Consider the following 25,093-nt stretch of genomic DNA (forward strand, 5'->3'; position numbering starts at 1 on the left):
ACCCCCTAGTCTACGATCGAAATCCCAAAAACGCATCTTAACTAAATTAAAATTCTATTACTCCCTAAGCTTATTTTTGTGGTAATTTTGTGTACCTTTTTGGCTTATGTGACATCAACGCGTCTCAATTGCGTTGAGACACGGAGTGTATCACGTTAGACAAAAGATATATAAAATTACAAAAAATAAATTTATGGGAGATAATAGGACATTAATTTTATTAAGGTATACCTTTAAAATTTCGATTATAATCTAAAAAGTACTTATACATTTTTCCAAAAAATTAGTTGGAGAATTAATGATCTCAATGTTCACTTTTTCAGCATTTATTTCTCCCAACAATTTTTTTCACACCTAACAATATAATTGATAGATGAGGTAAGTGGTCCTATTTTATTTCCCTTTTCTTCTCTTTAAAATTAAAATAAAGTCACCTAAAATAAAAATCACTTAAAAAAATTGTATAAAATAAAATGACTAAAATGATATATAACTACTTTGATTGTATTAAAAGCTAAACCATACATATGGCATTAATATTATGAGTCTCATTTTTAATTATGTAATGATGCATTAGAAAAATATAAATATATATATATATATTTATAAAATTTCTAACTTACTTTCACAAAATTGTGAATACTTATTAGTTTTTTTACATTATATACTTAATGTCAATCTTATTTGACGCGCTACTTTAAAAATAGACCGTATAATACAAAAATTTAAATCTAATCAAATTTTAATATAATTTTAAATATCATAAAAATGAAAAGTACATAGTCAGTGCTTCATAATTACATAAAGGATTACTACCAACTTACTTTTTTTTTTAAATGTCCAATTATATTTTTAAAAAAAATCTACTTTTGGGTGAGTTCTGATCCCACCAAAAAAAGTTCTTCAAAATAAATATTTAATAAGTTTTATTTAAAAGTAGGTTAGCTAATTATTTGTTATTACTATAGATCATTAAAAATGTTACGATACAATAAGTATATTTTAATTTTTAATTAAAAGTCTTACATTTATGTTATGAGATTTTTTTGTGAGAAACTTTAATTTTAAAATGGAATCACCTTATGATAATTAAATTAATCAAATTCAGAATGAATTTATAAGCTATCTCAATTTTTAGACAGAACAATTAAATCTATCATTTTTCATACAAATAGCGAAATTGAAAAATTTTAAAATTAATTAATAATACTCATTATCAAAAACGGAATAACATAATTATGAATTTGATCCTTTTTGCTTCTCTCTATTTTGTCAATAAGCGGAATGAATTTAAACAATAAGCTTATCTTTATTTTGTCAGAAAGGCTCAGTTCAGCCTCACCTAAAAATACTCAACTCGATCCAACCCTAGAAAGGTTGAGGGCTGAGGCGGGCTAGCCTTTTTTGTTTCTTTCTTTCTTTCATTTTTTTTCTTTTCAAACGTAAAATAATATACATCAAGAAAATGAGAAGATTTTAAAATAAAATATGACAAACAATGATGTTGTTTTAATAACAATGGTAAAAAATCTAGTGTGACTAACACGTATCTAGAATACCAGATGCACGAGATACATGTATATAGTGTGATGCATCCGAGATACACAAGTGAAATGGGAGGGAGGCGAGAGCGAGAGATTTATATATGTATCCTAGATACATGTAAATCCACTCGAAAAAAATGTATCTAGAATAAAGTAACCTAATTTTTGAGTTCATGTATCCTGAGATAGATGTATCTGACGTACCAAAATTTGGTAAGATTCGTAATTACAACATAACATGCAATTAACTAATTGACTCATATAATAGTGAGATTGTTGTACGGTACCCTTAAACAAATAGTTTCGGCCCATGCACCGACCCCAATTAAGCCTCAAGAGTCATGTTTTTATATGGGTCAAACTTATAAACCCTAATTTTAAATGGACCATATCACAATAATGGGTTGGGTTGGGTCTGCCCCATCGGCTAAGCACATTTTGACGGCTTTAATTCTTCCTATACTTTTGGAAGTGAAATGAAACCAGTTTGTTCACGAGAATTGTTTATTTATCTATTTTTTTTATTATTTAAAAATTAATATTTCATCATAAAAACTTGATATAACTTAATTTTTATAAAATTACGTGTATTTAAAACTTTGTAATTATAAATATCCATTCATAAAAAATATGAAAATATGTGATTTATCAATTACAATGTTTTACGATACCTCGATATCATGTTTAGGAACTACAATTCACTCATTTGGTAATATTATATAAAAATTAAAAAATTAATAATTATTTTCATGATTTATAAGATTTTCATATTTATAATAAAAAATAAATTTTTAATTTTTTTTAAAAATACATCTAATCAAGAATTCAGATTCATATAATCTAATCTCATATAGTATTTGCTTTTGTTCTTCACCCCCTTTTGCCCTCTTCTCTCACACATCTTCTTTACCAATACTCCACAGACAAATTCACAGAAAATCTTTGTTTTTCTTCAAAAGGGTTGCTTCTTTATGCAATTTGATACATACCCAGAAGAGTTTCTTGTTCTAGACATTCAAAATTTGCTCTGTAGGGTTATCGCAGTGGTATCCTTTGGATTTTTTCGGTTTTCATCAACCCCATATCAGCAAAAGTTATAATAGGTTGGTTTTCTTCATACCCATCTCGATTTTTGGTTCTAATTTGCGATGTATGTTTGGAGTTATTCAATTTTAGATTGTGGGGTTGATTTGGTGTAAAAAAGATTGCATTTTTTTTTCAGGGTTGGTGATTTTTTGTTGTTGAAAGTTATGGTGTCTTCGATGTTTTGCTATGAATCAAGTGAAACAGAGACGGATTATACTCCTTTTAAGAGATTAAAGTCTTTAGATTTGATGGGAATGGATATAACTTCAATGGGTTCTATTGAGGATGAAAAACATGATGATGTAGTGTCTACGATGGAGTTAACTGTTGGGTATTGTCCATTTTCAATAAAGTTTGTATTTTTTAGTTTTGTGTTCACACACCAAATTATTATAGAGTGCAGGGTGATAAACACAGCTAAAATATTAGTTTCATACATGAACTATTAGGTGGGTGAGTTTCCTATGTGTACTATCACTAAATTTTTATATCAACACACCTCATAGCTCAAGTATGATACTCAATTGAAATACTTTAGGTGTGTTTTGACCCTTTTAACTCTTATTTTATATTTTTATTAATTGTTATGTTTTTCTGGTTTGGTGTGATATTTTCAGTTGCTTGCAAAATTTTGCTTCACCATTGTGTGTTGAGATGAGTTGTCAGTCTAATGGAGAGAGTGAAAACGTTTCGACGCCTTGTGATGCCGGTGGCAGTTCAACAATTGAGAAGAGTAGTATGGTGTACCCACAAGCTGTACTTGCAACTGGATGGATGTATGTCAATGAACAGGGTCAAATGTGTGGTCCTTACATTAAGGAGCAGTTGTATGAGGGTCTGTCTACTGGTTTTTTGCCGGAAGAACTTCACGTTTATCCTGTCTTAAATGGGACCATTTCGAATGCAGTGCCCTTAAAGTATTTCAATCAATTCCCTGAACATGTTGCGACTGGATTTGCTTATGTAATGGTTTCGTCCTCTGGTGCAAATGGACCAACGGATAAGTCCATGGGAGTTGCCAAAGATTCAGGAGGAAATGAAGTGGAGTTGCCAACAACTTCCCCCTATTCCAACTCGGTGGCTCAACATGGAACTCAGTTGTTGAACCAACAGATGGCTACCACTGGCTCTGCTGGAACATTTGCTCCGTCTACCACTTCGGTACTTTCTCTTTTACATTTAAGGATTTATGTTGTTCTGTGGTGATACTTTGTTAATTACTTGCTTCTTCAAGCCGCTGTGTGTAACTTTGTCTCTCCTAGAGGTGTCACCTTTTTCTCCAAAAAAGAAAAAGAAATTGACTCTCGTAGAGGCGAAAAATATAATTTCTTGCAGTCACAATTTGTAACAAATGTAATTATGTAATCTGGAGGAAACAAACAGAGTTTTATTGTTTTGATGGAGAACAAATAGACTTCTTGTATTTTCTGCGATTTCGATTCCCTTCTTATGACTTTCTTTGCTTAATATTGTGTGTGAAATAGGTCAACGAAGAATCGTGTTGGTTCTTTGAAGATCATGAGGGGAGGAAACATGGGCCGCACTCTCTTATGGAGCTTTATTCATGGTGTCATTATGGATACATTGTGGATTCCGTGATGGTGAGTTTGTGTTCCCTAGTATTTTTCTAGGTCCTATATTTAGCTCTGTAGTACATGGTGCAGCTGTTTCTCCTACTATCCCAGCCTTTCTCTGTTGGAGGATGTTTGTTATATTATGTTGAAGGTACAATTGGATTTTCTGAGCTATAGGCTATATGTAAACTGAACATGTGTCAAACAGTTAACCGGGTTTTGATGGGTGGAATGCCTTGATTGAGCTGCTTCACTGCTACTGATCACTTAAAGTTTTTAAAATTAGATATGGCTGGGTTTTAGTCGCGAAGTATAAAAAATGGGAGAACTCTTTTTGACTTAATATAAGTATTTCTATGAGTGCATATAATTTTTTTTTTACTATAGAAGCAAACTTGGGGAGGTGGGGAGTGGACCGTATATATTGCTTTATGAACAATCTAGGAAATGGAGCCTTTTTGTTTGTGATACTGTTGTACATACAGTGGGAACTTAATAGGATTCATTTCTGTAAAGGTGAATTCTCAGAATTTCTGTTGTGCAAAGTTCTATTACCATAATTTCTTGCATATTCCAAAAAGCATCCTGTTCGTGTTTCTATATGGGCTCGTTGGATCTTTATTGTTCTTGTTGTCTTTTTCTTCCTCCCTGCTTGTGTCAATTTGGCCTTACTTAACCCGTAGTCTCTTCCCATTTTCTCTGTAGGATTATATTCTCACTCATCTTCCGATATCCTCCAAACTTGCCATTTTGAATTTGGCATAGTTTTCCTACATTCTTTGTGCTTGTTGCTTGGTTAATGGTCTTCTCGAAACTTGGAAAGGTCTATCTACAAAGTATTAGTCTATTGTACTTTTTTTTTTGTTGAGAAAGGTAACTTTTTGCAGTCTATTGTGCTTTTATATAAATTGTTCCACACGGCACTGTTTGAACTGAACCCAAAATTAACTAAGCAATTCTGTGAAGTAGTATCCTCTTTTCTTCACCAATCTTCACATCAGTTTAACTTTATTTCCCCTTTTTGAATTATCCCATGAGTTTCAATTTGCTTCCCTCTGTTTTTCAAGCCTCATATAGTTTAACTATTAATTTAGGTTCTAGACCATTGGACAGACAGTTCATGGTTCCAATTATTAATGAGTTTAAAACTGGAGAGTTCAGTCATTTGCAACATAGTGATAATCACGAGAGAATTCTACTCTTTTAAGTAGTTGCTTTTAATTTTTACTTAGGTCTCTGAATTAATTGCTTCAATGTTAATTAGGGCTTCTACTTTATTTTTTGGGTACATTTACATCTCTATGAATACCTCCTTGCCTCATCTAGTAGGTTATTTTACGTTTTACAAGTTTCTTTAAGTTTTTGTTCCCATAGAAGAGCTATGATAACTAAGCACCAATTAAGTTTTCTTTTAACTGATTTTGTGTTGAATTGAGGATTTTGACCTGTTCTTCCCGTATCGCTTGCATTTGTTGGAGATTGTCCAACTCTTTCATGCTATGTGATGCTACACCTAAGTGGTATGTGCTTGCTCATTGATGTTGACTTTTGCAGGTACATCATGTTGCTGGTAAGTATAGACCATTTAGTTTGAAATCTTTGATTAGTAGTTGGACTACGGCTACCCCTGGAGCTCTCTTTTTGTCTAATCCCGATGGGCAGGAGACTGCATCTTTACAAGATTTTGTATCCGAAATTTCTCAAGAAGTATGCTCCCAGCTACATATGGTTATCATGAAAGCAGCCCGCAGGACTCTACTCGATGAGATTGTTAGCCATGCAATTTCAGAGTGCATCTCTGAAAAGAAAGATCTCAAGAAAGCCGCTAATCAAAAGAAAGTCACTAATCAAAAGAAAGTCACTAATCAGTCTGTCAAGATGTCATCTCCTGGTACCAGAATGGTAAATAATGTTCAAGCATGAAATAGAAGTGAGTCGAATTGAAATTTCGAATCTTGCATGCTACTTATCATTTATGTGAACAGTCTGCAGGTTGTGGTGGCAGTAAGGCCTTAATTGATCCTGAAAGGAGTGCAGAAGCTCCTAATCTTCTTAACTGGGAATCTGCTGCTGCTGAAACATCTTCGAAGTCTTCAGGAAGCTCGAAATCTGTTGGAAGCTTTGAGAACTATTGTGATTCTTATACAGTTGTTTGCAGGAAAGTATTTGATTCTTGCATGCATAGTATCTGGAATGCTGTCTTCTATGACCATGTTTCAGAGTATTCATCTGCGTGGAGGAAGAGAAAACTATGGTCACCTCCTTGTCTGATGGTTGAATCGAACATTCAAGCAGTATCATATGCTAATTGCACCACAAAGCTTTCTACTGAAGTTGTAAGCTTTTTATGCTTATTTTGGGGTCATTTTGCAGTGCTTGCGTATCCCTTCTTACTGACAGACCTATAACATTATAGTTGCAAGGGGAGGAAGAATCCTTTCCCCCAGGGTTTGAGAAGAAGAATGTGACAGTGGATTTGCCACCAGTTTCGTCATCAAAAGATTTCTCCATGGAGCTTTCTACTGAAGTTGTAAGGTTTTCTATGCTGTTGTTTTTCCTGTCAATTTGCAGTGGTTGTCTTTGCTGCCTTATAGATTGACTTATGACTTTGCAGTTGCAAGTGGAGGAAGAATCTTTTGGCTGTGATCCTGATTACCCCCCAGGGTTCGAGGAGAAGAATATGACAGCAGATATTCCTTCAGTTTCGTCATCAAAAGATTGCACCGCGGAGCTCTCTACTGAAGTTGTACGCATTTTCATGCTGTTGTTTTTCCTTTCAATTTGCAGTGGTTGTGTGTGCTTTCTTACAGACTGACTTATGACTTTGCAGTTGCAAGTGGAGCAAGAATCTTTTGCCTGTGATCTTGATTTCCCCCCAGGGTTTGAGGAGAAGAACTTGACAGCGGATTTGCCTTTAGTTTTGCCATCAAAAAATTGCACCGTGGAGCTCTCTACTGAAGTTGTAAGTTATTTTATGCTTTTGTTTTTCCTGTCAATTTGCAGTGGTTGTGTGTGCTTCCTTACAGATGGACTTATGACTCTGCAGCTGCAAGTGGAGCAAGAATCGTTTGGCTGTTATCTTGATTTCCCTCCAGGGTTTGAGGAGAAGAATATGACAGTGAATTTGCCTTTAGTTTCATCACCTTTTAATGATGAAAAGGTGTTGTCGAGATCCAGTCATGCAACAGACCCTGAAGCTAATGATTGTATACAACCTATCGTTGAGAGAGTATTGCATGAACTCCACTTGTCTGCAAAGATGTCCTTGGGGAAGTATTTCACTAGTCTTTTGCATGAAGAGGCGATGGGAAAAGTTGATTCGCTTAAAGACGGCATGATAATCAAGGTGAATATTTGAACTTGCTGTGATCTGTGTAAACTATATCCCTCTCCCCTAGAAGTGCATAGGTGGGGGAGAGACTTTGTTGAAGTAATCCCTTACCTGATAATGTTTCCCCTGTATAATTCGAGATGCCAATGCTTACCGCAATATAATGAACTTCAGCATCTCAAGGAACAGTTCTGTTCTGCAGGTTGCTGAGGACCCAAATAATTTTAGTGGCGCTGCAAGTCAAAATGATTCTTCTGAGGCCATTTTGGTGTCAGAAAACATAGCACATGTTGATATTCAGAATACTTCCTCGTGCAAAAAATCATTGCACCAGAACTCTATTGATCCATATGTGATTCGTGTGTCAGATTGGTTTTCAAGTGCATTTCAGAAGTCTGCCAGTTTAGACAGTGCCTCCAGTAATGAAATGACTGATGAGCTGCAACCACCTGAATGCGAAGCTGTTCCTGTACAAACTTCTAAAGTTCGACTTGCTAGGTCTGATGATTCTATTTTGAGAATAATATGGTATGCGACCCTGTCAAATTGCCGGCAGAGGGTACATGAGAAAGCACTGAGGGAGTTGAAAAGTTTTCTTGTTGATGATATAATTAGAAACTTTTTGACAACTTCGTCTTCTGCAAGGAGATGTAGTAAATCAGAGGATTCTCAGGTGAGTGCAATTGTTGGTTTTCTAAAATATAGTTCAAAGAGTTCAATTTTTTTTTTTCATTTCACTGAGTTAATTTTCCCCCCTCAGTCCAGAGAGTTGATTCTTCCCCTAAATTTAGAGATCAAATTTCCTCAGTGTAAAGAGTTAAGCGCTTCTGAATGCTACTTTTTTTTGTCAGGTTACAAGAAGCAAAGCGGGTAATGAGACACGTGATAAATCTCCAGATGCATTAAGCAAAAGTGGGGATGGTTCTCCTAAGGTACCTACAGCAGTGGGGAAATATACATACTACCGAAAGAAAAAGATGGTTAAAAGAAAGTCAGGCTCTTCATCGCAGCCTCTCCGCGGTGGAGACATTGGCTATGAAAAGGGTTCTATTAACAAGTCAAGGAAAAAAGATCTCTTGGGAGAGGCAACAGCGAAGACTAAAGGTGACAGTGCAACTTCAAGTGAGAAGGAAATTGGGCTTAAAGATTGTCGCAGAGAGTTGTTCACTAATGCCTCTTTAGTTGTTCCTCCATCATCGCTTACTAGTTGTAACACGAGCTCAGAGAAAGATGCTTCTGTCTACAAAGGTATTTCAGTTTTCCTGAGTTTTCTCAAATATTACCAGAATGGACATTATATTTATTAGACATGTTTGCCATACTGTACTAAATTATGCAGCGGGGAAAAGTAATGCAAGCCGCAAAAAACTGAAGGCCACTTTTGTTGCTGAGGTCTGCAGTGATAATGGAAAGGTTTCTCCAGACATTGTCTTTAGAAAGAGATCTATTAGCAAGAAGTCAAGGAAACAAGATCTCTTGGTGGAGGCAACGGGGAGCACTAAAGTTGACAATGCAGATCTAAATGGCATTGAAATTAGGCCGAAAGATTGTCGTAGAGAGTTGTTCACTGATGCTTCTTTAGTTGTTCCTCCATCATCTGTTACTAATTGTAACACTATCTCAGAGAAAATTGCATCTGTTTCCAAAGGTATTTTAGTTTTCTTGAGTTAGTTTTTTCAAATGTTCCCAGAATGGACATTATATTATTGATGATGTTCATCATACTGGTGTAAATTTTTCAGCGAGGGGAAGTAGTGCAAGCCGCAAAAAACTGAAGGATGCTTTTGTCGCTGAGGTCTCCAGTGATAATGGGAAGGTTGGTGAAGATGTTGGCTTCAAAAAGAGATCTATCGACAAGTCAAGGAAACAAGATCTCTTGGGGGAGGCAACAGAGAGCACTAAAGGTGACAATGCAGCTTTAAATGTTAAGGAAATTGGGCTGAAAGATTGTAGCAGAGAGTTGTTAACTAATAAGTCTTTAATTGTTCCTCCATCATCGGTTATTAATTGTGACATTATCTCAGAGAAAGTTGCATCTTATTCCCAAGGTATTTCAGTTTTCTCGAGTTAAGTTTTTCATATTTTATTAGAAAAGGACATTATATTTATTGACATGTTTATCATACTGTTTAAAATTTTGCAGCGAGAAGAAGAAATGCAAGCCACACAAAACTGAAGGCTGCTAATGTCACCGAGGTCTCCAGTGCTAATGGAATGGTTGATGGAAACATTGGCATCAAAAAAAGAACTATTAACAAGTCAACGAAGCAAGATCCCTTAGGGGAGGAATTGGAGATCAATAAGGGTGACAATGCAGCTTTACATGTTGAGGAAATTGGGTTGAAAGATTGTCACAAAGAGTTATTGACTAATGCGGCTTTAGTTGTTCCTCCATCATCGGTTATTAATTTTAACACCATCTCAGAGAAAGTTGCATCTGTTTCCCGAGGTCTTTCAATTTTCTTGAGTTAGTTTTCTCAAATGTTACCAGAATAGACATTATATTAATTAGTCATGTTTATCATATACTGTACTAAATTGTGTTGCAGGGAGAAGTAATACAGGCCACAGTAAACTGAAGGCTACTTTTGTTGCCGCAGACTCCAGTGGTGATGGAAAGGTGTCTGAGGTTGCGAACAGGGAATTGGGCACTCAAGAAATGCAACCACCCGCTTGTTCAAAGAAGACTCCTAAATGTTAGCGTTTATATTTCATTTAAATTGATGCTCTATTTTTCCTTTTTCTAATGTTATAAGTGTTCACATGATCTCTCATGTTTATTGCCTCGTTAATATGTGTCTTGGTGGGTTATTGAAGCAGCAGCCAAATTACCGGATCTGAAAAAGAGAAAACTAGAGGATAATCTGACAGCATCTCGTTCAAGAAAAATTCAGAAACAATCAACTGGTGTTGGCAACCAAGCTGCAACAAAGGTGGCTACTCCAGAGAAGAACCAGAAGGGTAAATCCCGGATAGCAAAACATTGTTCACAATCATTTGGCTGTGCTCGAACTTCGATCAATGGTTGGGAGTGGCGTAAATGGTCATTAAGGGCAAGTCCTGACGAAAGGGCTCGTGTTAGGGGAACTAAGGTTGTTCATATTCAATCTGCTTGTTCAGATGCTAATGGTTCTCAAATGTTAAATGTTAAGGGAATTTCTGCAAGAACAAATAGGGTTAAGTTGCGCAACCTCCTTGCTGCTGCCGAGGGTGCTGACCTCTTGAAAGCTACTCAATTGAAGGTAACATGAGAATTTGCCTTGTTATATGTATTGCTTTTACTTTACTACAATTTATAAGGGAGAAAGAGAGGAGCTTCCCATCAACTTGATTTGACCGGAAAACCTTCAGATACTGGCTTATGATGTAATTTAATAAACTAAAATAATTCTATTGGCTTTCAAATGGATTCCTGTAGCTTTCTTGAAAGAATTCATCCTCTTTAATGAATATGCCCTTTGACTTTTGTCAAAAACTAATGGTCCTGCGTGGGCTGATTAACTGAGAACTACGTGGGACTTTATTCTTTTGCTTTTCTTGTTGAAAAGAGAGGGTACATAGGCAGCTCTCCTAAAAAAGAGTGAAATTCCGCCCACATTGAATGCTAGCTCCTGCTTTGGACCTTCATCCCTACATCTAACATATTGGAAAACACAAACTAAAAAGGGGAACTCAGTCAATAGACATAGAAAACCTGGATATGTTACACAAGAGCCATTCAATGTTTTGTCTTTTCAAGGATATATTTTCCTTGTCGCAATTCAAATTCATATTCAAGTTGGCAAAATTCTTCTTTTTCTTCTTATTGTGGAAATAGATCGCACCTGCAGCTTTTGAAATGCATTTAACTGTTAAGCCTTCTTACCTCTTCTATAATCCCTTGTTTTACCCCTCTTTTTCACTTCATTTAATAACAATAAAGGCTCCTGTCCACTTTGATAAATTTAGCAATGTTTGGGTTCATTTGTTTTGCTCCAAAAGCATTCAAGGCAGTGACATCATATGCACCATGACAGTGACATTTGTATATTCATTATTGTTTTAAAAAGGGGCAAGTATGCATATAAGTTTAGTTTGAGGAGCTTATGGTCATGCAATTTATTTTAATTAGGTTTTTCGTAATTTAGATTCTTCATCTCTAATTCAAATGCTGACATATATTACTCCATTTATCATTTTACATTCATTTCAAAGAATGACATATATTGCTCCATTTATCATTTTACATTCATTTGAAAGATCATACACAGTTTTTCCCCATTAATCTTTTACAGATCTTTAACTTTTTAAAAAATATTCTTTTAAAGTTATGTCTAGTAAGTATCTGAGTTGCTCTTCTTACTTTTTTTTTCCATAGATCTTTAAATTTTGATTGTCATTAATGAATGTTTATGTATTGAGGTACTATACAACACTTCCATATTTCAACTTAAATCTTTCTGTGAAGAGCTCTTAGGATTTTTTAAACTTAGCGAACAGTAACATCTTAGTAGCTATAAAGGAAAGGAAGATCATATTGAAGTTTGAAAGATAATGTAAGGATAAGTTTTCCTTTTTAACTATTATGCACCAAAAAGATTACTGAAAAGGAGAATGATAAAGGAAGAATCACCAAGAATATAACAAAAGCAAATTATTTAATAGAGAGCATCATATTAGTCCCCTCTTATTTTGTAAAACAGGAGAAGAAAATTTATGCAGCTTCAAAGCCTTGCCTTTTTATTTTAAAAATAACTTAATTCTTAAAAAAACCTCTTAAGATACTACAAATCGTTTAATTAATAATAACCATATCGTTGAATTTTTTTTTTTGAATTGTGTCCAATAATATTTTATCATTGTTAGTTTTTTGAATTGTTAACATTGCCGAAATAATTTATAATGCCCATTTATTAAAAGGATATTGATAAAACTTATATACTTTGTGCATTGATTGTTGATTAACTATCTATAACAAAAGAATAAGTCAAGAGTTAGATTAGTAAATTGTGTTCAATGTAATGCTTGGGCTTGTGCTCAGCAAGGCCGATTTCTATATGTTATATTTTTCTTTTGTGGTTATATACAAGTTACATATTCATCTATGTCTTTTGTAGGCTAGGAAGAAGCGCCTTCGCTTCCAACAAAGTAAGATACATGACTGGGGTCTTGTTGCCCTTGAGCCTATTGATGCTGAAGACTTTGTCATTGAATATGTTGGAGAGCTGATACGTCGTCGTGTAAGAGCATTGCTTCCAAACCTGAATTAAATTCCAGCTTGCTGCTTTTGCCGCAAGTTTTCTTCATACATTTTGGTGTCTTAGCTTTGTTTATTTATGTACAAGTGATTTTGTGTGATTGTCTGAAACACTGATCTCAAGTGTTCATTTATCGAAATCTTACTCCTCTCCTTTTTGAGTCTCAGGTATCTGACATACGAGAGCACTATTATGAAAAGATAGGAATTGGGAGCAGTTACCTGTTCAGACTGGATGATGATTATGTGGTGAGGAAGTAGTTGGAGAATTCAATTTCTTATAGAATCTACTTGATGATGTGAATTCCTCTCATGTTCTATTATGGATAGAATTATTTTTTATACAAATCCTGGATAGGAGAGACAGGTTAGGATGAAATGCCTTTTAACCTGAAGTCGGTCAAAACCAAAATGAAGTAGAAATTCTATTCTAGCTGTGCTCTGTCTGTCTATATGTATCCTAAAAACCATTACTCTTGGATCGAACTGATGCTAGGATAACTTGTTATCCCAATTTGATTGCCATATATTGTTCTTGAAATGTTATTGCTGTACTGTGTGTTTGAGAAGATCATGTTATAGAAGCAAGAAGGCATTATTTTCTTTATGTCCCAAAATCTGTTTGTAGGAAGCTCATTTATAAGTCCTTCCATTACTCCCAACAAAATCTCATTGCAGTAGAGCAATGCAAAAATAGGTGATCAGATCCTATCAATTTTTTTTCTTTGGAACTGTAGATTTTATCAATTTTAATGCTAGGATAAATAGCTTTTTGGCTTTTCTACTTTTAAGAGATTCAGGTTTAAGTTTTCCATGACCAAAGACCACGTTAAAGGTCCAATATTTGTTCTAATTGTTTATATCCTAAAAAGATTTGACGTGGGATTGAAAAAGGGGAGCCTGGTACAAAAAGTATCCGCATTTTCGCAGGGTCGAGGAAGGGATGAACCCAAGGGGTGGGATATCAAGGAGAATTTAACTTCTCATAATGTTCTCCATGCATGTGTACTCCAAGGAGCTTAGTTTTAAATAGGTTGTAAATTAAGGGGTTGTTTGGTTCACATGCGAGGACTATTTATGCGGTGAATAATATTGATGGACCTTTATGCAATGGCTAATAATGTTGAATTTTTTGGAAACAACCTCTCTATCCAGCTGTCTCAAAAACAAAAATCTCTCTATCCAGAGGTAGGGGTAAGGTCTGCGTACTGCTGTGCAAGGTATCTTGTTGACTAATAATGTCGAGAAATGAAATTGCGGTGTGACCAATCAATCATTATAAGTTGATGTTCTCCAAAACCACCCGGAGAAAAGATAAAAGGAGTAGCACAAGCCAGTGTGAATAATAAGACAAGGAATGTTATTTAGGAAATACTTGCTTTTTAAGAGTACCTTTGTCTTTAAATACTTTATCCCCATATACACATTCTACCCCTCATAAAATGATACATAGATTCCTGCATAGCTAGTGCAGTAATTAGTTAAACACCGTTGAACAAACTTTGCATTATCTTTGTGATTATTTTTCTTATATGGCCAACCAAACACTGCATAATTTTGTACGAGATCTGATGCTGGGATTATTTTTTCTAATCCCTCACACCAAACGGCCCCAAGGATTTAGGTGTTTTTCTTGCTGAATTTGAAAGCCATTGCTTAATCTTGTAATCAAAATCGCTGTTGTGTGTTTCTGGAATAGTGGATGCAATTCTCACTTTACCAGGGGTTGCAAGTGAGTTGTGATAGCTTTGGGTGTAATGCTAAAGCTAAAGGAATGCTTATCCAATTTATGCAATTTTGCTGGGAATCAGTCTAAGAGCCTGTTTGGATTGGCTTTTAGTTTTTGACTTATAAGCCATAAGTTAGAAATTTTAACTTGTGACTTTCGACTTATCCAAATACTCCAAAAGTGCTTAAAAGCTATTTTGGCTTAAAAACACTTAAAATAAACCAAATCCAAACACTCTAATTATCCGATCTTGAACCAATAGTCATAATTTGTTGCATATTTTGAAAAATTGTTAATTTCATAAAGATTGAGCGGGCATTTCTTAATAACTGACCATATTTTATGAAGGTTGATGCGACAAAACGTGGTGGTATTGCCAGATTCGTAAACCATTCTTGTGAGGTGATTTTCTTACTATTTGAATTTTACGACTGTGTGACATGAAGTATCATAGGGTTTCAACTCGATTATGTCATCTGCTTGATCTTAACATATGTTGCAGCCAAATTGCTATACAAAAGTTATAAGTGTTGAGGGTCAGAAAAAGATCTTCATCTATGCTAAGCGGCATATTGCAGCTGGTGAAGAGATAACTTACAACTACAAGTTCCCCTTCGAGGAAAAGAAGATCCCATGTAACTGTGGTTCTAAGAGGTATAAGACTTCTGTTGATGATCAAATTTTTATCTATATTTTATTGTGTGCGAGATATAACACAAAGTATTGCACAGGGGAAGAAATTGATTGCTAGCTTTATCCTTTGTATGCTAGTTCTAATAGCGAAAGACAATCTCTCTTTGACAAGATGATAGTTTATGCGACTGTTATACCCATTACTGTTATTTCAGTTAAGCTTTCTTTTTCTAGATTTGTTAAGAATCAGCAATGCCTTAACCTTATTTTGTTATTATATGCATCGTCTCATCAGGTGTCGTGGCTCGATGAATTGAAATGCAAAAGAGATGCCAGATCTGATGTGTTAGGTATTTTAATTTGCTTCTGAAATTTCTTGTTTGATGTCTCTTTGTTTTCCACTACTAACTCCTTTTTCTTCTTCTTAGGGGTTCGTTCTTGACCTGTGGTTTCCAAGACACTCATGCTGCCGTTTGCACAGAGTTCGTTATCGTGTACATCTTGTAAGCAATGGTATTGTCAATAGCAGTCCCTATTTTTATGTTTCTAGAAGCAGAACCCAATTTATACATTTTAGTGGAATTATTGTTTTTTGAATACAGCCATCTTTCACTACTAGTGTTGATATGCATTTTATTAGTTGTCGCTATTTGCGATGTATCTCAACAGAATATTTTGCCTTTGAATTATCGTGGATGACTTCTCCCTAGATGCAAATCTTCATGCCTTTGTAGTTAAGACAATCTAGCAGTTCTCCAATGTATAGCTACCTGGATTAAGATGCAATATATGTATTGTCTATAGGTCAGGAAAATATGAAGTTCTTTTGGTCATTCTTTATACACATCAGGGATCATACTATAAGGAATAGAGCCGCGCAAGAGTTCGGAGAAATTCTTTTGAAACATAGTAATTAGTGTAAATGTTAAGGTACTTCATCTTTATTCTAAAAGGCTCCAGGGCCAGTCTAGCAGTAAGAATACAGATTGTGATGTGTGTGCGTGCTTCTTGAGTTTGAATCCTGTCGCAGACAAAAAGCCTGGTACTTCAGTTGAAATAGGATATAAGGATGAACCCATCATCAACCGTGTCTTGAATTTTGCTCCCACAAATCCTCGAGTATTTCTCCAGTATAACAAAAGGAGAAGAAACATGTTTGAGTTGCTACTTGTATGTAATTTCTTTTTTCTTGCCAGCCAGCTAGTGAAACCTTCATTTCGTGGGTGCAAGCTCTTTAGGGGATAGTCTTGCGGTAGTTAAAGCAAAAGAAATATACAGAAGCATGCTGAGAAAGAATAACGGATATGGTGAATTTAAGTTATACATATTAGAATAACAACTCGAAGTGTTTGACCTAACAAATATGAAACAACTGACTAATTAATATTCCAAAATACATAAAATCAATCCAAGTGCGTCACAAGTATTATAGTTATGAGTAATTGTTAAATAGACCGAAGATCTTTTAAATAGAAGTTCTAGTATAGATGGGGGAATCTATGTTGCTTTGATTCTCCAACAATGCTGCCACAGCTCACATCTATGTTAGATCCTCTTAAAAAGAACTCTTGAAGGATGCAATGCCCACCCGACAACATTTTTGAAGGATTCGAGCCACATATGTCTACGTACACTTTATTCGCCCTATATGGTATTTGTGGGATCACAATGGGTATGTTGTTGTTGTGTGCGTCTCTCTCTTCTTTCTGCACACTCTCTTTCTCTCTTCCCTGCTTATTTGAGGCAATTGATTTGGTTGTGTTCACCTTTACTTTTAGCAATATAACAAGTGGGGTCTAACGAGGGTAGGATGTACCCTCGTTAGAGAGGCTTTACTTGTTAAGGAATTATATACTCGAGCTACTTTGAAGGTGATTGCATATGGATCCGTACAAATCCCAAAAGATGTAATACAATGCACATACAAGTCATAGGACCCAATTGATGCTAATTGAAAATGGACGTGAGAATTGCAAATTTTAGTAATAGCATTTTAGGCCAATATGCTTTGTAACTTTGTTTTGCTACTTTGACGTCATTTCAGGGTTTGCCCTTGCAACTCCTGGTCAGGCGGTACCAGATGCATACACGTACTTCTGGGTTTACGCATTCTTGTGAAAAAAGGACGACGAATGTGTGCCCCTTGCATGTATTCTTGTAGATATCACAGTTGCAGATGAGTTCCTCCTCTTAAGAATTCAAAATCGGTTGTTCTTTTATTATGCAATCGCAAGGCACTCTTTTGGAACTATATCTCGTGTACAGACATACATTACAATATACCTTCACGTTTCAAGTATAATAATATACCATATTAATTTCACGGAATTCAAAGTACCTTTTAGTTTATTTGGTTGTTATGTTGAGATATCTCGTCTTGCGAGGGTCTATCTGAAATAGTCTCTGTTCCTCACAAAGGTTGGGGTAAGGTTTGTGTACATCTTACTCTCCCTAGTCTCCACTTGTGAGATTACACGGGGGATGTTGTTGTTGAGATATCTTGTCTCTGTGTCAGTGAATGCACTATTTATTTTCGTCAATCTTTACATGTACAGGTCACTATACTGTGTTATTTGTGAATGATAATCTTTCCATAGATACATATTGCTATAATCTGCTGGCTAGCATGTTAGGAGAGTTTGACCCGAAACTCGATTTAAGATATAAGATTGTTAAATGCTACCCTGACTATATGTGGATGTCCCTGGGGGAAGAGTAATTTTAGCAATGAATGTGGGCATCATATTGTTTGGACTCGTCAAAAATGTTTGTCAGATCCTCGAACACACACTCGTCGATATTTTTGAAGAGTCCGAGCTTACAAAAGCCATGTGTATGCTAAAAATGCTAGAGTGCATTTACAGGTTTTTCTACCAAGGATAAATCAATACATGGATATAATTTTTCTTATTTTAGAATATTTTTTAAATCACTTAGCAGTCAAGTTGATAAATCTATTTTTTCTGCTTTAGAATCAAATCCCATTTTTGATCATAGGTTATAATGTTGTACTTGCATTATCACAAAGAAAACTTTTTTTTTTTTGTTCTTTTATACCAATCTTTAGTTATTATTTGTCACAGGGACAATCAGGTATTGCCTGTTCATTCAAAATTGCTAGTAGATGATGATGTGGGTCTCGATTGACGCCTTTCTGGTACGCGTCTTTTATCCTCTATTTAGTTTTTCTGCCCTCGATTGTTGCTAGTGGCACTCTCCCTCGATGATACCGTATGATAGTTTAGAGTGAAGCTCGTGAAGTGAAAAATACGCGAGTTAAGGGATTGGGTTGAGAGGGGTAAAAGATACATAGCTAATGACATATATTCTCCATGTTGAAGGTTTTTGAGTAAATCATTCCTCCAAAAATACGATTTATAAACCGAATAAAAAGTAAATATACTTGTATTGGATTCATACTCGAATCCAATACTACGTTTCATCAGGCTACGCGTCCAAGTCCGCGTGCTTTTTCTAGCCCTCCCGGAACTCTTTAAGACATTCTAGCAACATTTTCCAAACACATTATGTATAAGTACAAAAGATGATAATAAAAGAAAGAAAAAGAACAAAATTGGTACAAATATTAGTGTACATAATAATATCTGTGTTACTATTTTTCGTGTTTCATTTAGTAAATATAATTAATTTCAAACATATTATATGATATATTTTAGTAGTTAGGATCATATGATTCATAGTATATTTTGGTAACTTCTTTATAGTTTAACCATACAAGCTTCAATTGTTTTTCTTAAATTTCGTGTTCAGTCAAATTAACACACATAAAATGGAACTAAGATCGTAATCAAACTAGGTGTAAAAACTAGAAGGTAAAAGATTCAAGGCTTAGTTTTAGTAGCAAATGTTGGACTTATGACCTTAGACGTGCGAAATACGTCTGATATTTGAGTGGAGAAGGATAGAAGATCGGATTTATTATCTTAAGAGTTTCGAAGACTATGTTGGTCTTAACGGTTGGTGTCAAAAAGAATTTCTCGGTTATTAAAAAAAAGAGCGATTTTTCGAGTAGTTTGAGTTAATATTGACATAATATTTGCCATTTATGTTGAAATTTTTGTTATAGTAATTGTAGTTTGATCATATTAGCAGCACTAAATTCATATATGTTTGGTATTTCTAATTTTTTTTTTGGTTAAATTATAGTTATCATTTATGGCCCATGGACCTTTTTTTTTTTTTTGGCCATGTATATAAGTAGATATAGATTAATTATTAAAATTTTGATGTACTCTACATTTAAGATCTTATTTGCACTTTTTAGAATAATAAATTTGTAGTTTAATTTCTGTTGAAAATTTAGTATGTATCCAACAACATAACTTATTTCTATTTTGTATATGTACTTTTTCCATAATGATTTATTCGATAGCACGAATCGTAAATTGCAGCACGATTTAACTCATATTTGCAATGCGTAATATTTTGCAAGATATTTCGTTTCGTAATAACTTTAGACATGTGGTGTCTGAAGTTTCATAAGACTGAAGTTAAGTCGTTTTTGTTTGAAGTTTATGTATGTATATACAATTAGTGGCCATGTGCAAAAGATGAACATAATGGCCCAAGTTGTGGCCATACATGTGCATAACATGAATGACCTTTTCTAAAACATATTTTTTCTACAAAAATATATACAAAAAAATGTAATATATCGAGGTGCGTGTAAGTTGATTTAGGTATAATATTGATCTAATTGTTAATATATGGATTTGTCTATTTGTAAAACGTAATAAAATCACTTATGAAAAGAAAATACAGTAATGAAGAAGTTATGTTGAAATAAGAATAATAGCAACAATTTATAATATGTTAATCGGGGCAAAAGAAGTCGCGTGATGATAAAATCGGAGATTAAGATAGCAGGATAATATTGGTGATAATCTTGATAAGGAAAATTAATGTTCGACTACCTATTAATTTTTTATCCTAATTTTCGACTTCATATCTTTTTACCTAGGGTTAAAGTTCTTGGTAAGATGCATATATTTCATGTAATACCTCTTCAATTTATCTCTACCTCTCTTCATATCCGTCATAGTTAACTCCAGTTGGCGGAGCCAAGAGTTACACGAAGGTTCAAACATCGTGAGCACCCTAAGCAGTGCTCTTTCAAGGAATCTAAAATCATTAGACTATAATACCTTGTTCTGTCAAGAGCGTCTAAAATATGTTATTTAATCACTTCGTATATCATTTTACTAATATATCCGATACTATTTTTCGACTATATCTCTGATTAACTCTCGCTTTTCTTCATTGGGGATATTTGTGCATCTCTTCTTCACATGTTCGAATCATTTCAGTCACGTCATTCTCATTTTGTCCATTATATAGGTTATACTCTCCCCTTATTTTGAATATCTTCGTTTTTAATTCTATCTCTCCTAATATACTCATATATTCATTTCATTATCTTCATTTTCGCTACTTTCATCTACTGAACGTACCAGGGATAAAATATTCTTTTTGTTTTTTCTCCCCCCCCCCCACTCCCCCCCCAAAAAAAAAAAGTAAAGGTGAGTGGGTGAAGAGAGGAGTGGTAGTAAAAAAGAAAAGAAAATTTGGTATTTAGTGTTATTTAAGTCAAGATTTTGTGATAAAATTCCAATTTAAAGGTCCACTTTTTTCCATAGCCAGTGTTACATTTGTCATTTTCTAAACAGAATTTGTATTCTGGCATACACCTTTGTTTTCATCTTGTTTGTGTTCTTTTCAATGTCCAATATTTTCATCAACTATTAAATAAATAAAATTACTATAATATATATATATACTAAATAAAAAGGAAAAAAAGATTATTATTATTATTATTATTACTATGTTTTGGTATATAAAGGATCATTCTTATTACTATGTTGAGTACATCCAAATTCGAAACTTTTTGGTTAAAAATGAAAGAATATTAGTAATTTAACCACGTGTATGTTAAAGAGGACGGGATAGAGAAAGAAGAGTCGTCAATGATGAATAATTTGTGAAATGCGACAACCTCTTATATATCTGAATCGAACTTCAAAAATTTTATTTTCATACTTTCAAGTATCTGTTACGTGAACAATCATTTTTTAAACACCTCCTTTAATTTTACATATTAATGTAAATAAATCGTAAAACTTTAGACGATCGAGCTTATTCAGAAGCTGATATGTATTCGAGTATTTAATTGAAATATAATATAATTTGAGTGTCTAAATAAAACATACCGATATATACCAAAGGTTCAAACATTTTGTCTTATACAAAAAGGGGGAAAAAGTGTATTTTTTTCTAATGGAAGCATATGGTAATGGCCAGCTGTTTTTTTGATATTTTTCATGATAAAAGATTAGCATAAAAAATATTGAACTATGAAAATGCATATCAATTTTGGTATAATAAAAATATAATTTTGTTGATGTGTTAGGCCTAAGATTCCAATAGAACCCAATGCAGAAGCCATGGATAGTGACATGCACACGAGTTCATATATATATATATATATATATATATATATATATATATAAAAGTATATAATTCATATAATATATTAATTAATCTAATATTGTATTGATTAAATATATATTTTTTTAAAATTATACGGTAAATGGTGATAGAGATGTTTAGCGATTGTGATTATCAAATGAGGAAGGATAGACTAGTGTAGTGTTGACTGATGATGATAATTGTAAATTATACGTTGTATATAACAAATCTTTTATATATATATATATATATATAAAAGTATGTAATTCATATAATATATTAATTAATCTAATATTATATTGATTAAATATATTTTTTTTAAAAATTATACGGTAAATGGTGATAAATGTTTAGCGATTGTGATTATCAAACGAGGAATAATAGACTAGCGTAGTGTTGACTGATGATGATAATTGTAAATTATACGTTGTATATAACAAATCTTATATATATATATATATATATANCTCTTTATATATATATATATATATATATATATATATATATATTGATTTCTACCCATAATTTAAAACAAAATCAACGGATATCGTGTGCATGAATTGTTACACATGAAAAAGTCAATGGTTTATCTTCAAAGTTTTTGACTACAATAAAATAAAATAAAAATTAGAATATAAAATATAACTTAGGTAATTTAATAAAGGGCAACTTTCACATATAGCAAATAAAAAATTCATATTTGTATGCTATAACAAAGTTCGCATAATTGCTCCATAGCAAACATAGAAACTGTATAATTCGCTATACATATACAGTTGAAGCAAATTGTATAAAACGAAGTGTATAAAACAAGAAAGAGAAAGACACTTGGGCAGAGAACTGTATAAAAACGAAGTGTATAAAACGAATTGTATTATTATAAGTGTATAGAACGATTATATACAATCTGAATTTGTATAAAATGAGAAAGAGAGAAAGACAAAAGAGACTTGACAAGGAATATACAATTGAATCGAATTGTATAAAACGAGAAAGAAAGAAATTAGATACAATTTGAAAATTGTATACAACGAGAAAGAGAGAAAGGCAAAAGAAACTAGGCAAGGGAGTATTTTTATTGTATAATTATAAGTATATAGGACGAAAATATATGTACTTACATGTGTATATACAATTTTCTCACGCTTTATACAAACAGAAATGCAATTTATACATTTCGCTTCTGTTTGTATAAGTGAGGAAGGCGAGGGTGGCGAGCGAGATTTGGGAGAGTGGCGAGCGAGATCTGGAGAGGGGAGAGAGAGGAACAAAAATATATGTATTTATACAATTTTTTCTGCTTTATACAATTAGAAACAATTTTTATACACTTGTGTTTGTACAAAAGTGAGGAAGCGAGCGAGAGATAGGAGGAGAGTGGCGAGCGAGATATTTGGGAGAGAGGCGCTTGACAATTTTTTGCAAACGTTTGCTATGGAGCACAATTAAATCAAACCCTAGCTACTCCATTTATTTTAGGTTATTAGTTTGCTATTATATACAATTTTCCCTTTAATAAAACCAGATTAGCTTATATATAAATGATGATATAAATCTCATATTTATTTAATATTTTGAGTTAATTTTTTTTTTTTTTTGCAATTATATAGGTAGTAACTAGTAAGTATAATAATTATATATGTTTTGTAGTGTTTTACTCTTGTTTGTTACTTAACTTAGAAAATACTCATGCATAATGTTGTAAATTATCTTGTCATATCTCCGACTCTACTATTCGTTATTTAAGATTGTTGTAAAGTGATAAATATATTTTTATTTTTAAAAAAAAGATAATTCAGATTTAAATTTTAGAATTAAATCGTGTTCAGTAACATTGTTAAAATTTGAGCAACTTATCTTTATCTCTTTAATGATATTTTTTGACACGTGTGAGTTTGAATTAGTCGAGCTTTAAAAAAACATATCTTAAATATCCATATTTAAAGAATCAATGTTCGCAGTATTTCTCTAAGATCTGACTAAATTCAGATCGTGTCGAAGAATTTCAAGAGGATTCAAATTTGAGATATTCAATTAAGAATGAAAATGATATTGTTATTTAGCATGATCTAATCGAAAACTGATATGATTAAAAACGAAAAAATACTTACCATTTAACCGCGTCCTTATTAAACTCGGATGGAATTTCCATGATAAATTGAAAAAGATTATGTATTAAATTAATTCCACCAATTATTATATTATATTATATTATATTATATATTATATTATATTATATTATATTATATTATATAGTAGTAGTTTATTAATAAAAATAAAATAAGATAAAAGGGTGTTTCATGCATTTCCTTATTTCATGCAAGTGGTTTACGTACCATGTTTCTTCTTTGAATTAGTCAATTTTACAATTTATTTTTAAAAATGTCAAAAACAAAATGATTAATTTTTTTAAGAAAATTGAAAATAAAATAATAATAATGATAATAACAATAACAATAATAATAATAATAATAATAATAATATATACTATGGTCTAGAAACCTAATAATACTTTATGAATTTGAGTTTGAAATTTTATTATATATAATAATTTTAAATTATATAGTTCAAAATTTATTATTTAATTATTACTGCTTAAATTAAATTTATATATATTATATCCGCCTTTAATAACTACTATTATATATTTTTGAATATAATTAAAAAAAACTATATTACGCATTGATATTTGCGAGTCATATCAAAAATAGTATTTCTTACGTAGTAATTATTGACAAGTAAGCTTAAATTGATTTTCTTAAACATTGCTAGTTAATTATTTATTCTTTTATAATAGTTAATTAATTATAAATACACGTTAACTTGACACACCATATCAAGCATATAATAATTATTTCTTTGTATATACGTAATACTTCCCAATTAAGTAAGATTTAATTTTCTAATTAAATACTCAAATGCAATTTAATTTTTTCCTCTACAACTATTAATTATTACTAAAAAAGAAACACCAAAAAAGTATATTATAAAGTAATTTTCACAACCCTAAGATAGTTATTCTCTTTGCATGTAAGTAATATGCATTAATTAAGCAAGCTCTAATTTTTCTCTTTATGTATACTTAACTTTTAAGTACTTCTAATATTGTGTTTAAACCACTAATAATCTATAGATTATAGATTATAACAATTTTAATATACTTTGTGTTCACGTAAGTTTTATTACCAAAAAAAATGTCATTATATCCTCTTCTTTCCTTTTTTTTCTCGGTTTCACACTCGCTGATCATAAAATCAAAAAAATTTCACTTCAAAAGTAAAGTATTCCATATCAAAAGCATCTCTATTTTATAAATTCGAATTTAAAATTTATGATTAAGAACATAAAGATAATTAGGATCGATGTAAGTCTTCAAAAAATTAATTATTAGATCGATTCGAAATTTGTCGTGTCAAAAATTGATTTATCATATTTGAATGAATCTTGAAAGTTTGATCTTCGATATCTACTTTC

At 32.8% G+C, this 25,093-nt stretch overlaps 1 protein-coding gene across 11 annotated transcripts; it reads left to right on the forward strand.

Annotated features, from left to right (window-relative positions):
- The first annotated feature begins 2,395 nt into the window (after positions 1 to 2,395).
- Positions 2,396 to 19,452, forward strand: LOC107004622 (histone-lysine N-methyltransferase ATXR7). Of its 11 annotated transcripts, none has more exons than XM_027917700.1 (24): positions 2,396 to 2,647; positions 2,767 to 2,961; positions 3,248 to 3,791; positions 4,115 to 4,231; positions 5,759 to 6,106; positions 6,190 to 6,540; positions 6,621 to 6,734; positions 6,819 to 6,950; positions 7,035 to 7,166; positions 7,251 to 7,550; positions 7,738 to 8,208; positions 8,387 to 8,783; positions 8,875 to 9,183; positions 9,278 to 9,583; positions 9,679 to 9,984; positions 10,085 to 10,231; positions 10,353 to 10,777; positions 12,632 to 12,754; positions 12,940 to 13,020; positions 14,849 to 14,902; positions 15,003 to 15,154; positions 15,429 to 15,483; positions 15,562 to 15,646; positions 17,178 to 19,452. In XM_027917700.1, the coding sequence occupies exons 2-22, from the start codon at positions 2,795 to 2,797 to the stop codon at positions 15,448 to 15,450; spliced, it is 4,998 nt and encodes a 1,665-aa protein (XP_027773501.1). In that variant the 5' UTR covers positions 2,396 to 2,647; positions 2,767 to 2,794; the 3' UTR covers positions 15,451 to 15,483; positions 15,562 to 15,646; positions 17,178 to 19,452. The 11 variants fall into 11 exon arrangements, with proteins under 11 accessions (XP_027773501.1, XP_027773504.1, XP_027773505.1 ...); XM_027917703.1 differs by having other exon boundaries at positions 15,562 to 15,636; XM_027917704.1 differs by having other exon boundaries at positions 10,356 to 10,777.
- The last annotated feature ends 5,641 nt before the right edge of the window (positions 19,453 to 25,093 follow it).

The sequence above is a fragment of the Solanum pennellii genome, chromosome 1, assembly GCF_001406875.1.
Source record: "Solanum pennellii chromosome 1, SPENNV200".
NCBI lineage: Eukaryota > Viridiplantae > Streptophyta > Magnoliopsida > Solanales > Solanaceae > Solanum > Solanum pennellii.

Excerpts from the sequence above, each read along its gene's own strand:
- LOC107004622 (XM_027917700.1), top strand. The coding sequence starts at position 2,795 with ATGGTGTCTTCGATGTTTTGCTATGAATCAAGTGAAACAGAGACGGAT. Across the intron at positions 10,778-12,631 it reads TGAAAGCTACTCAATTGAAG|GCTAGGAAGAAGCGCCTTCG; the intron begins GTAACATGAGAA and ends TGTCTTTTGTAG. Across the intron at positions 13,021-14,848 it reads GACTGGATGATGATTATGTG|GTTGATGCGACAAAACGTGG; the intron begins GTGAGGAAGTAG and ends TATTTTATGAAG.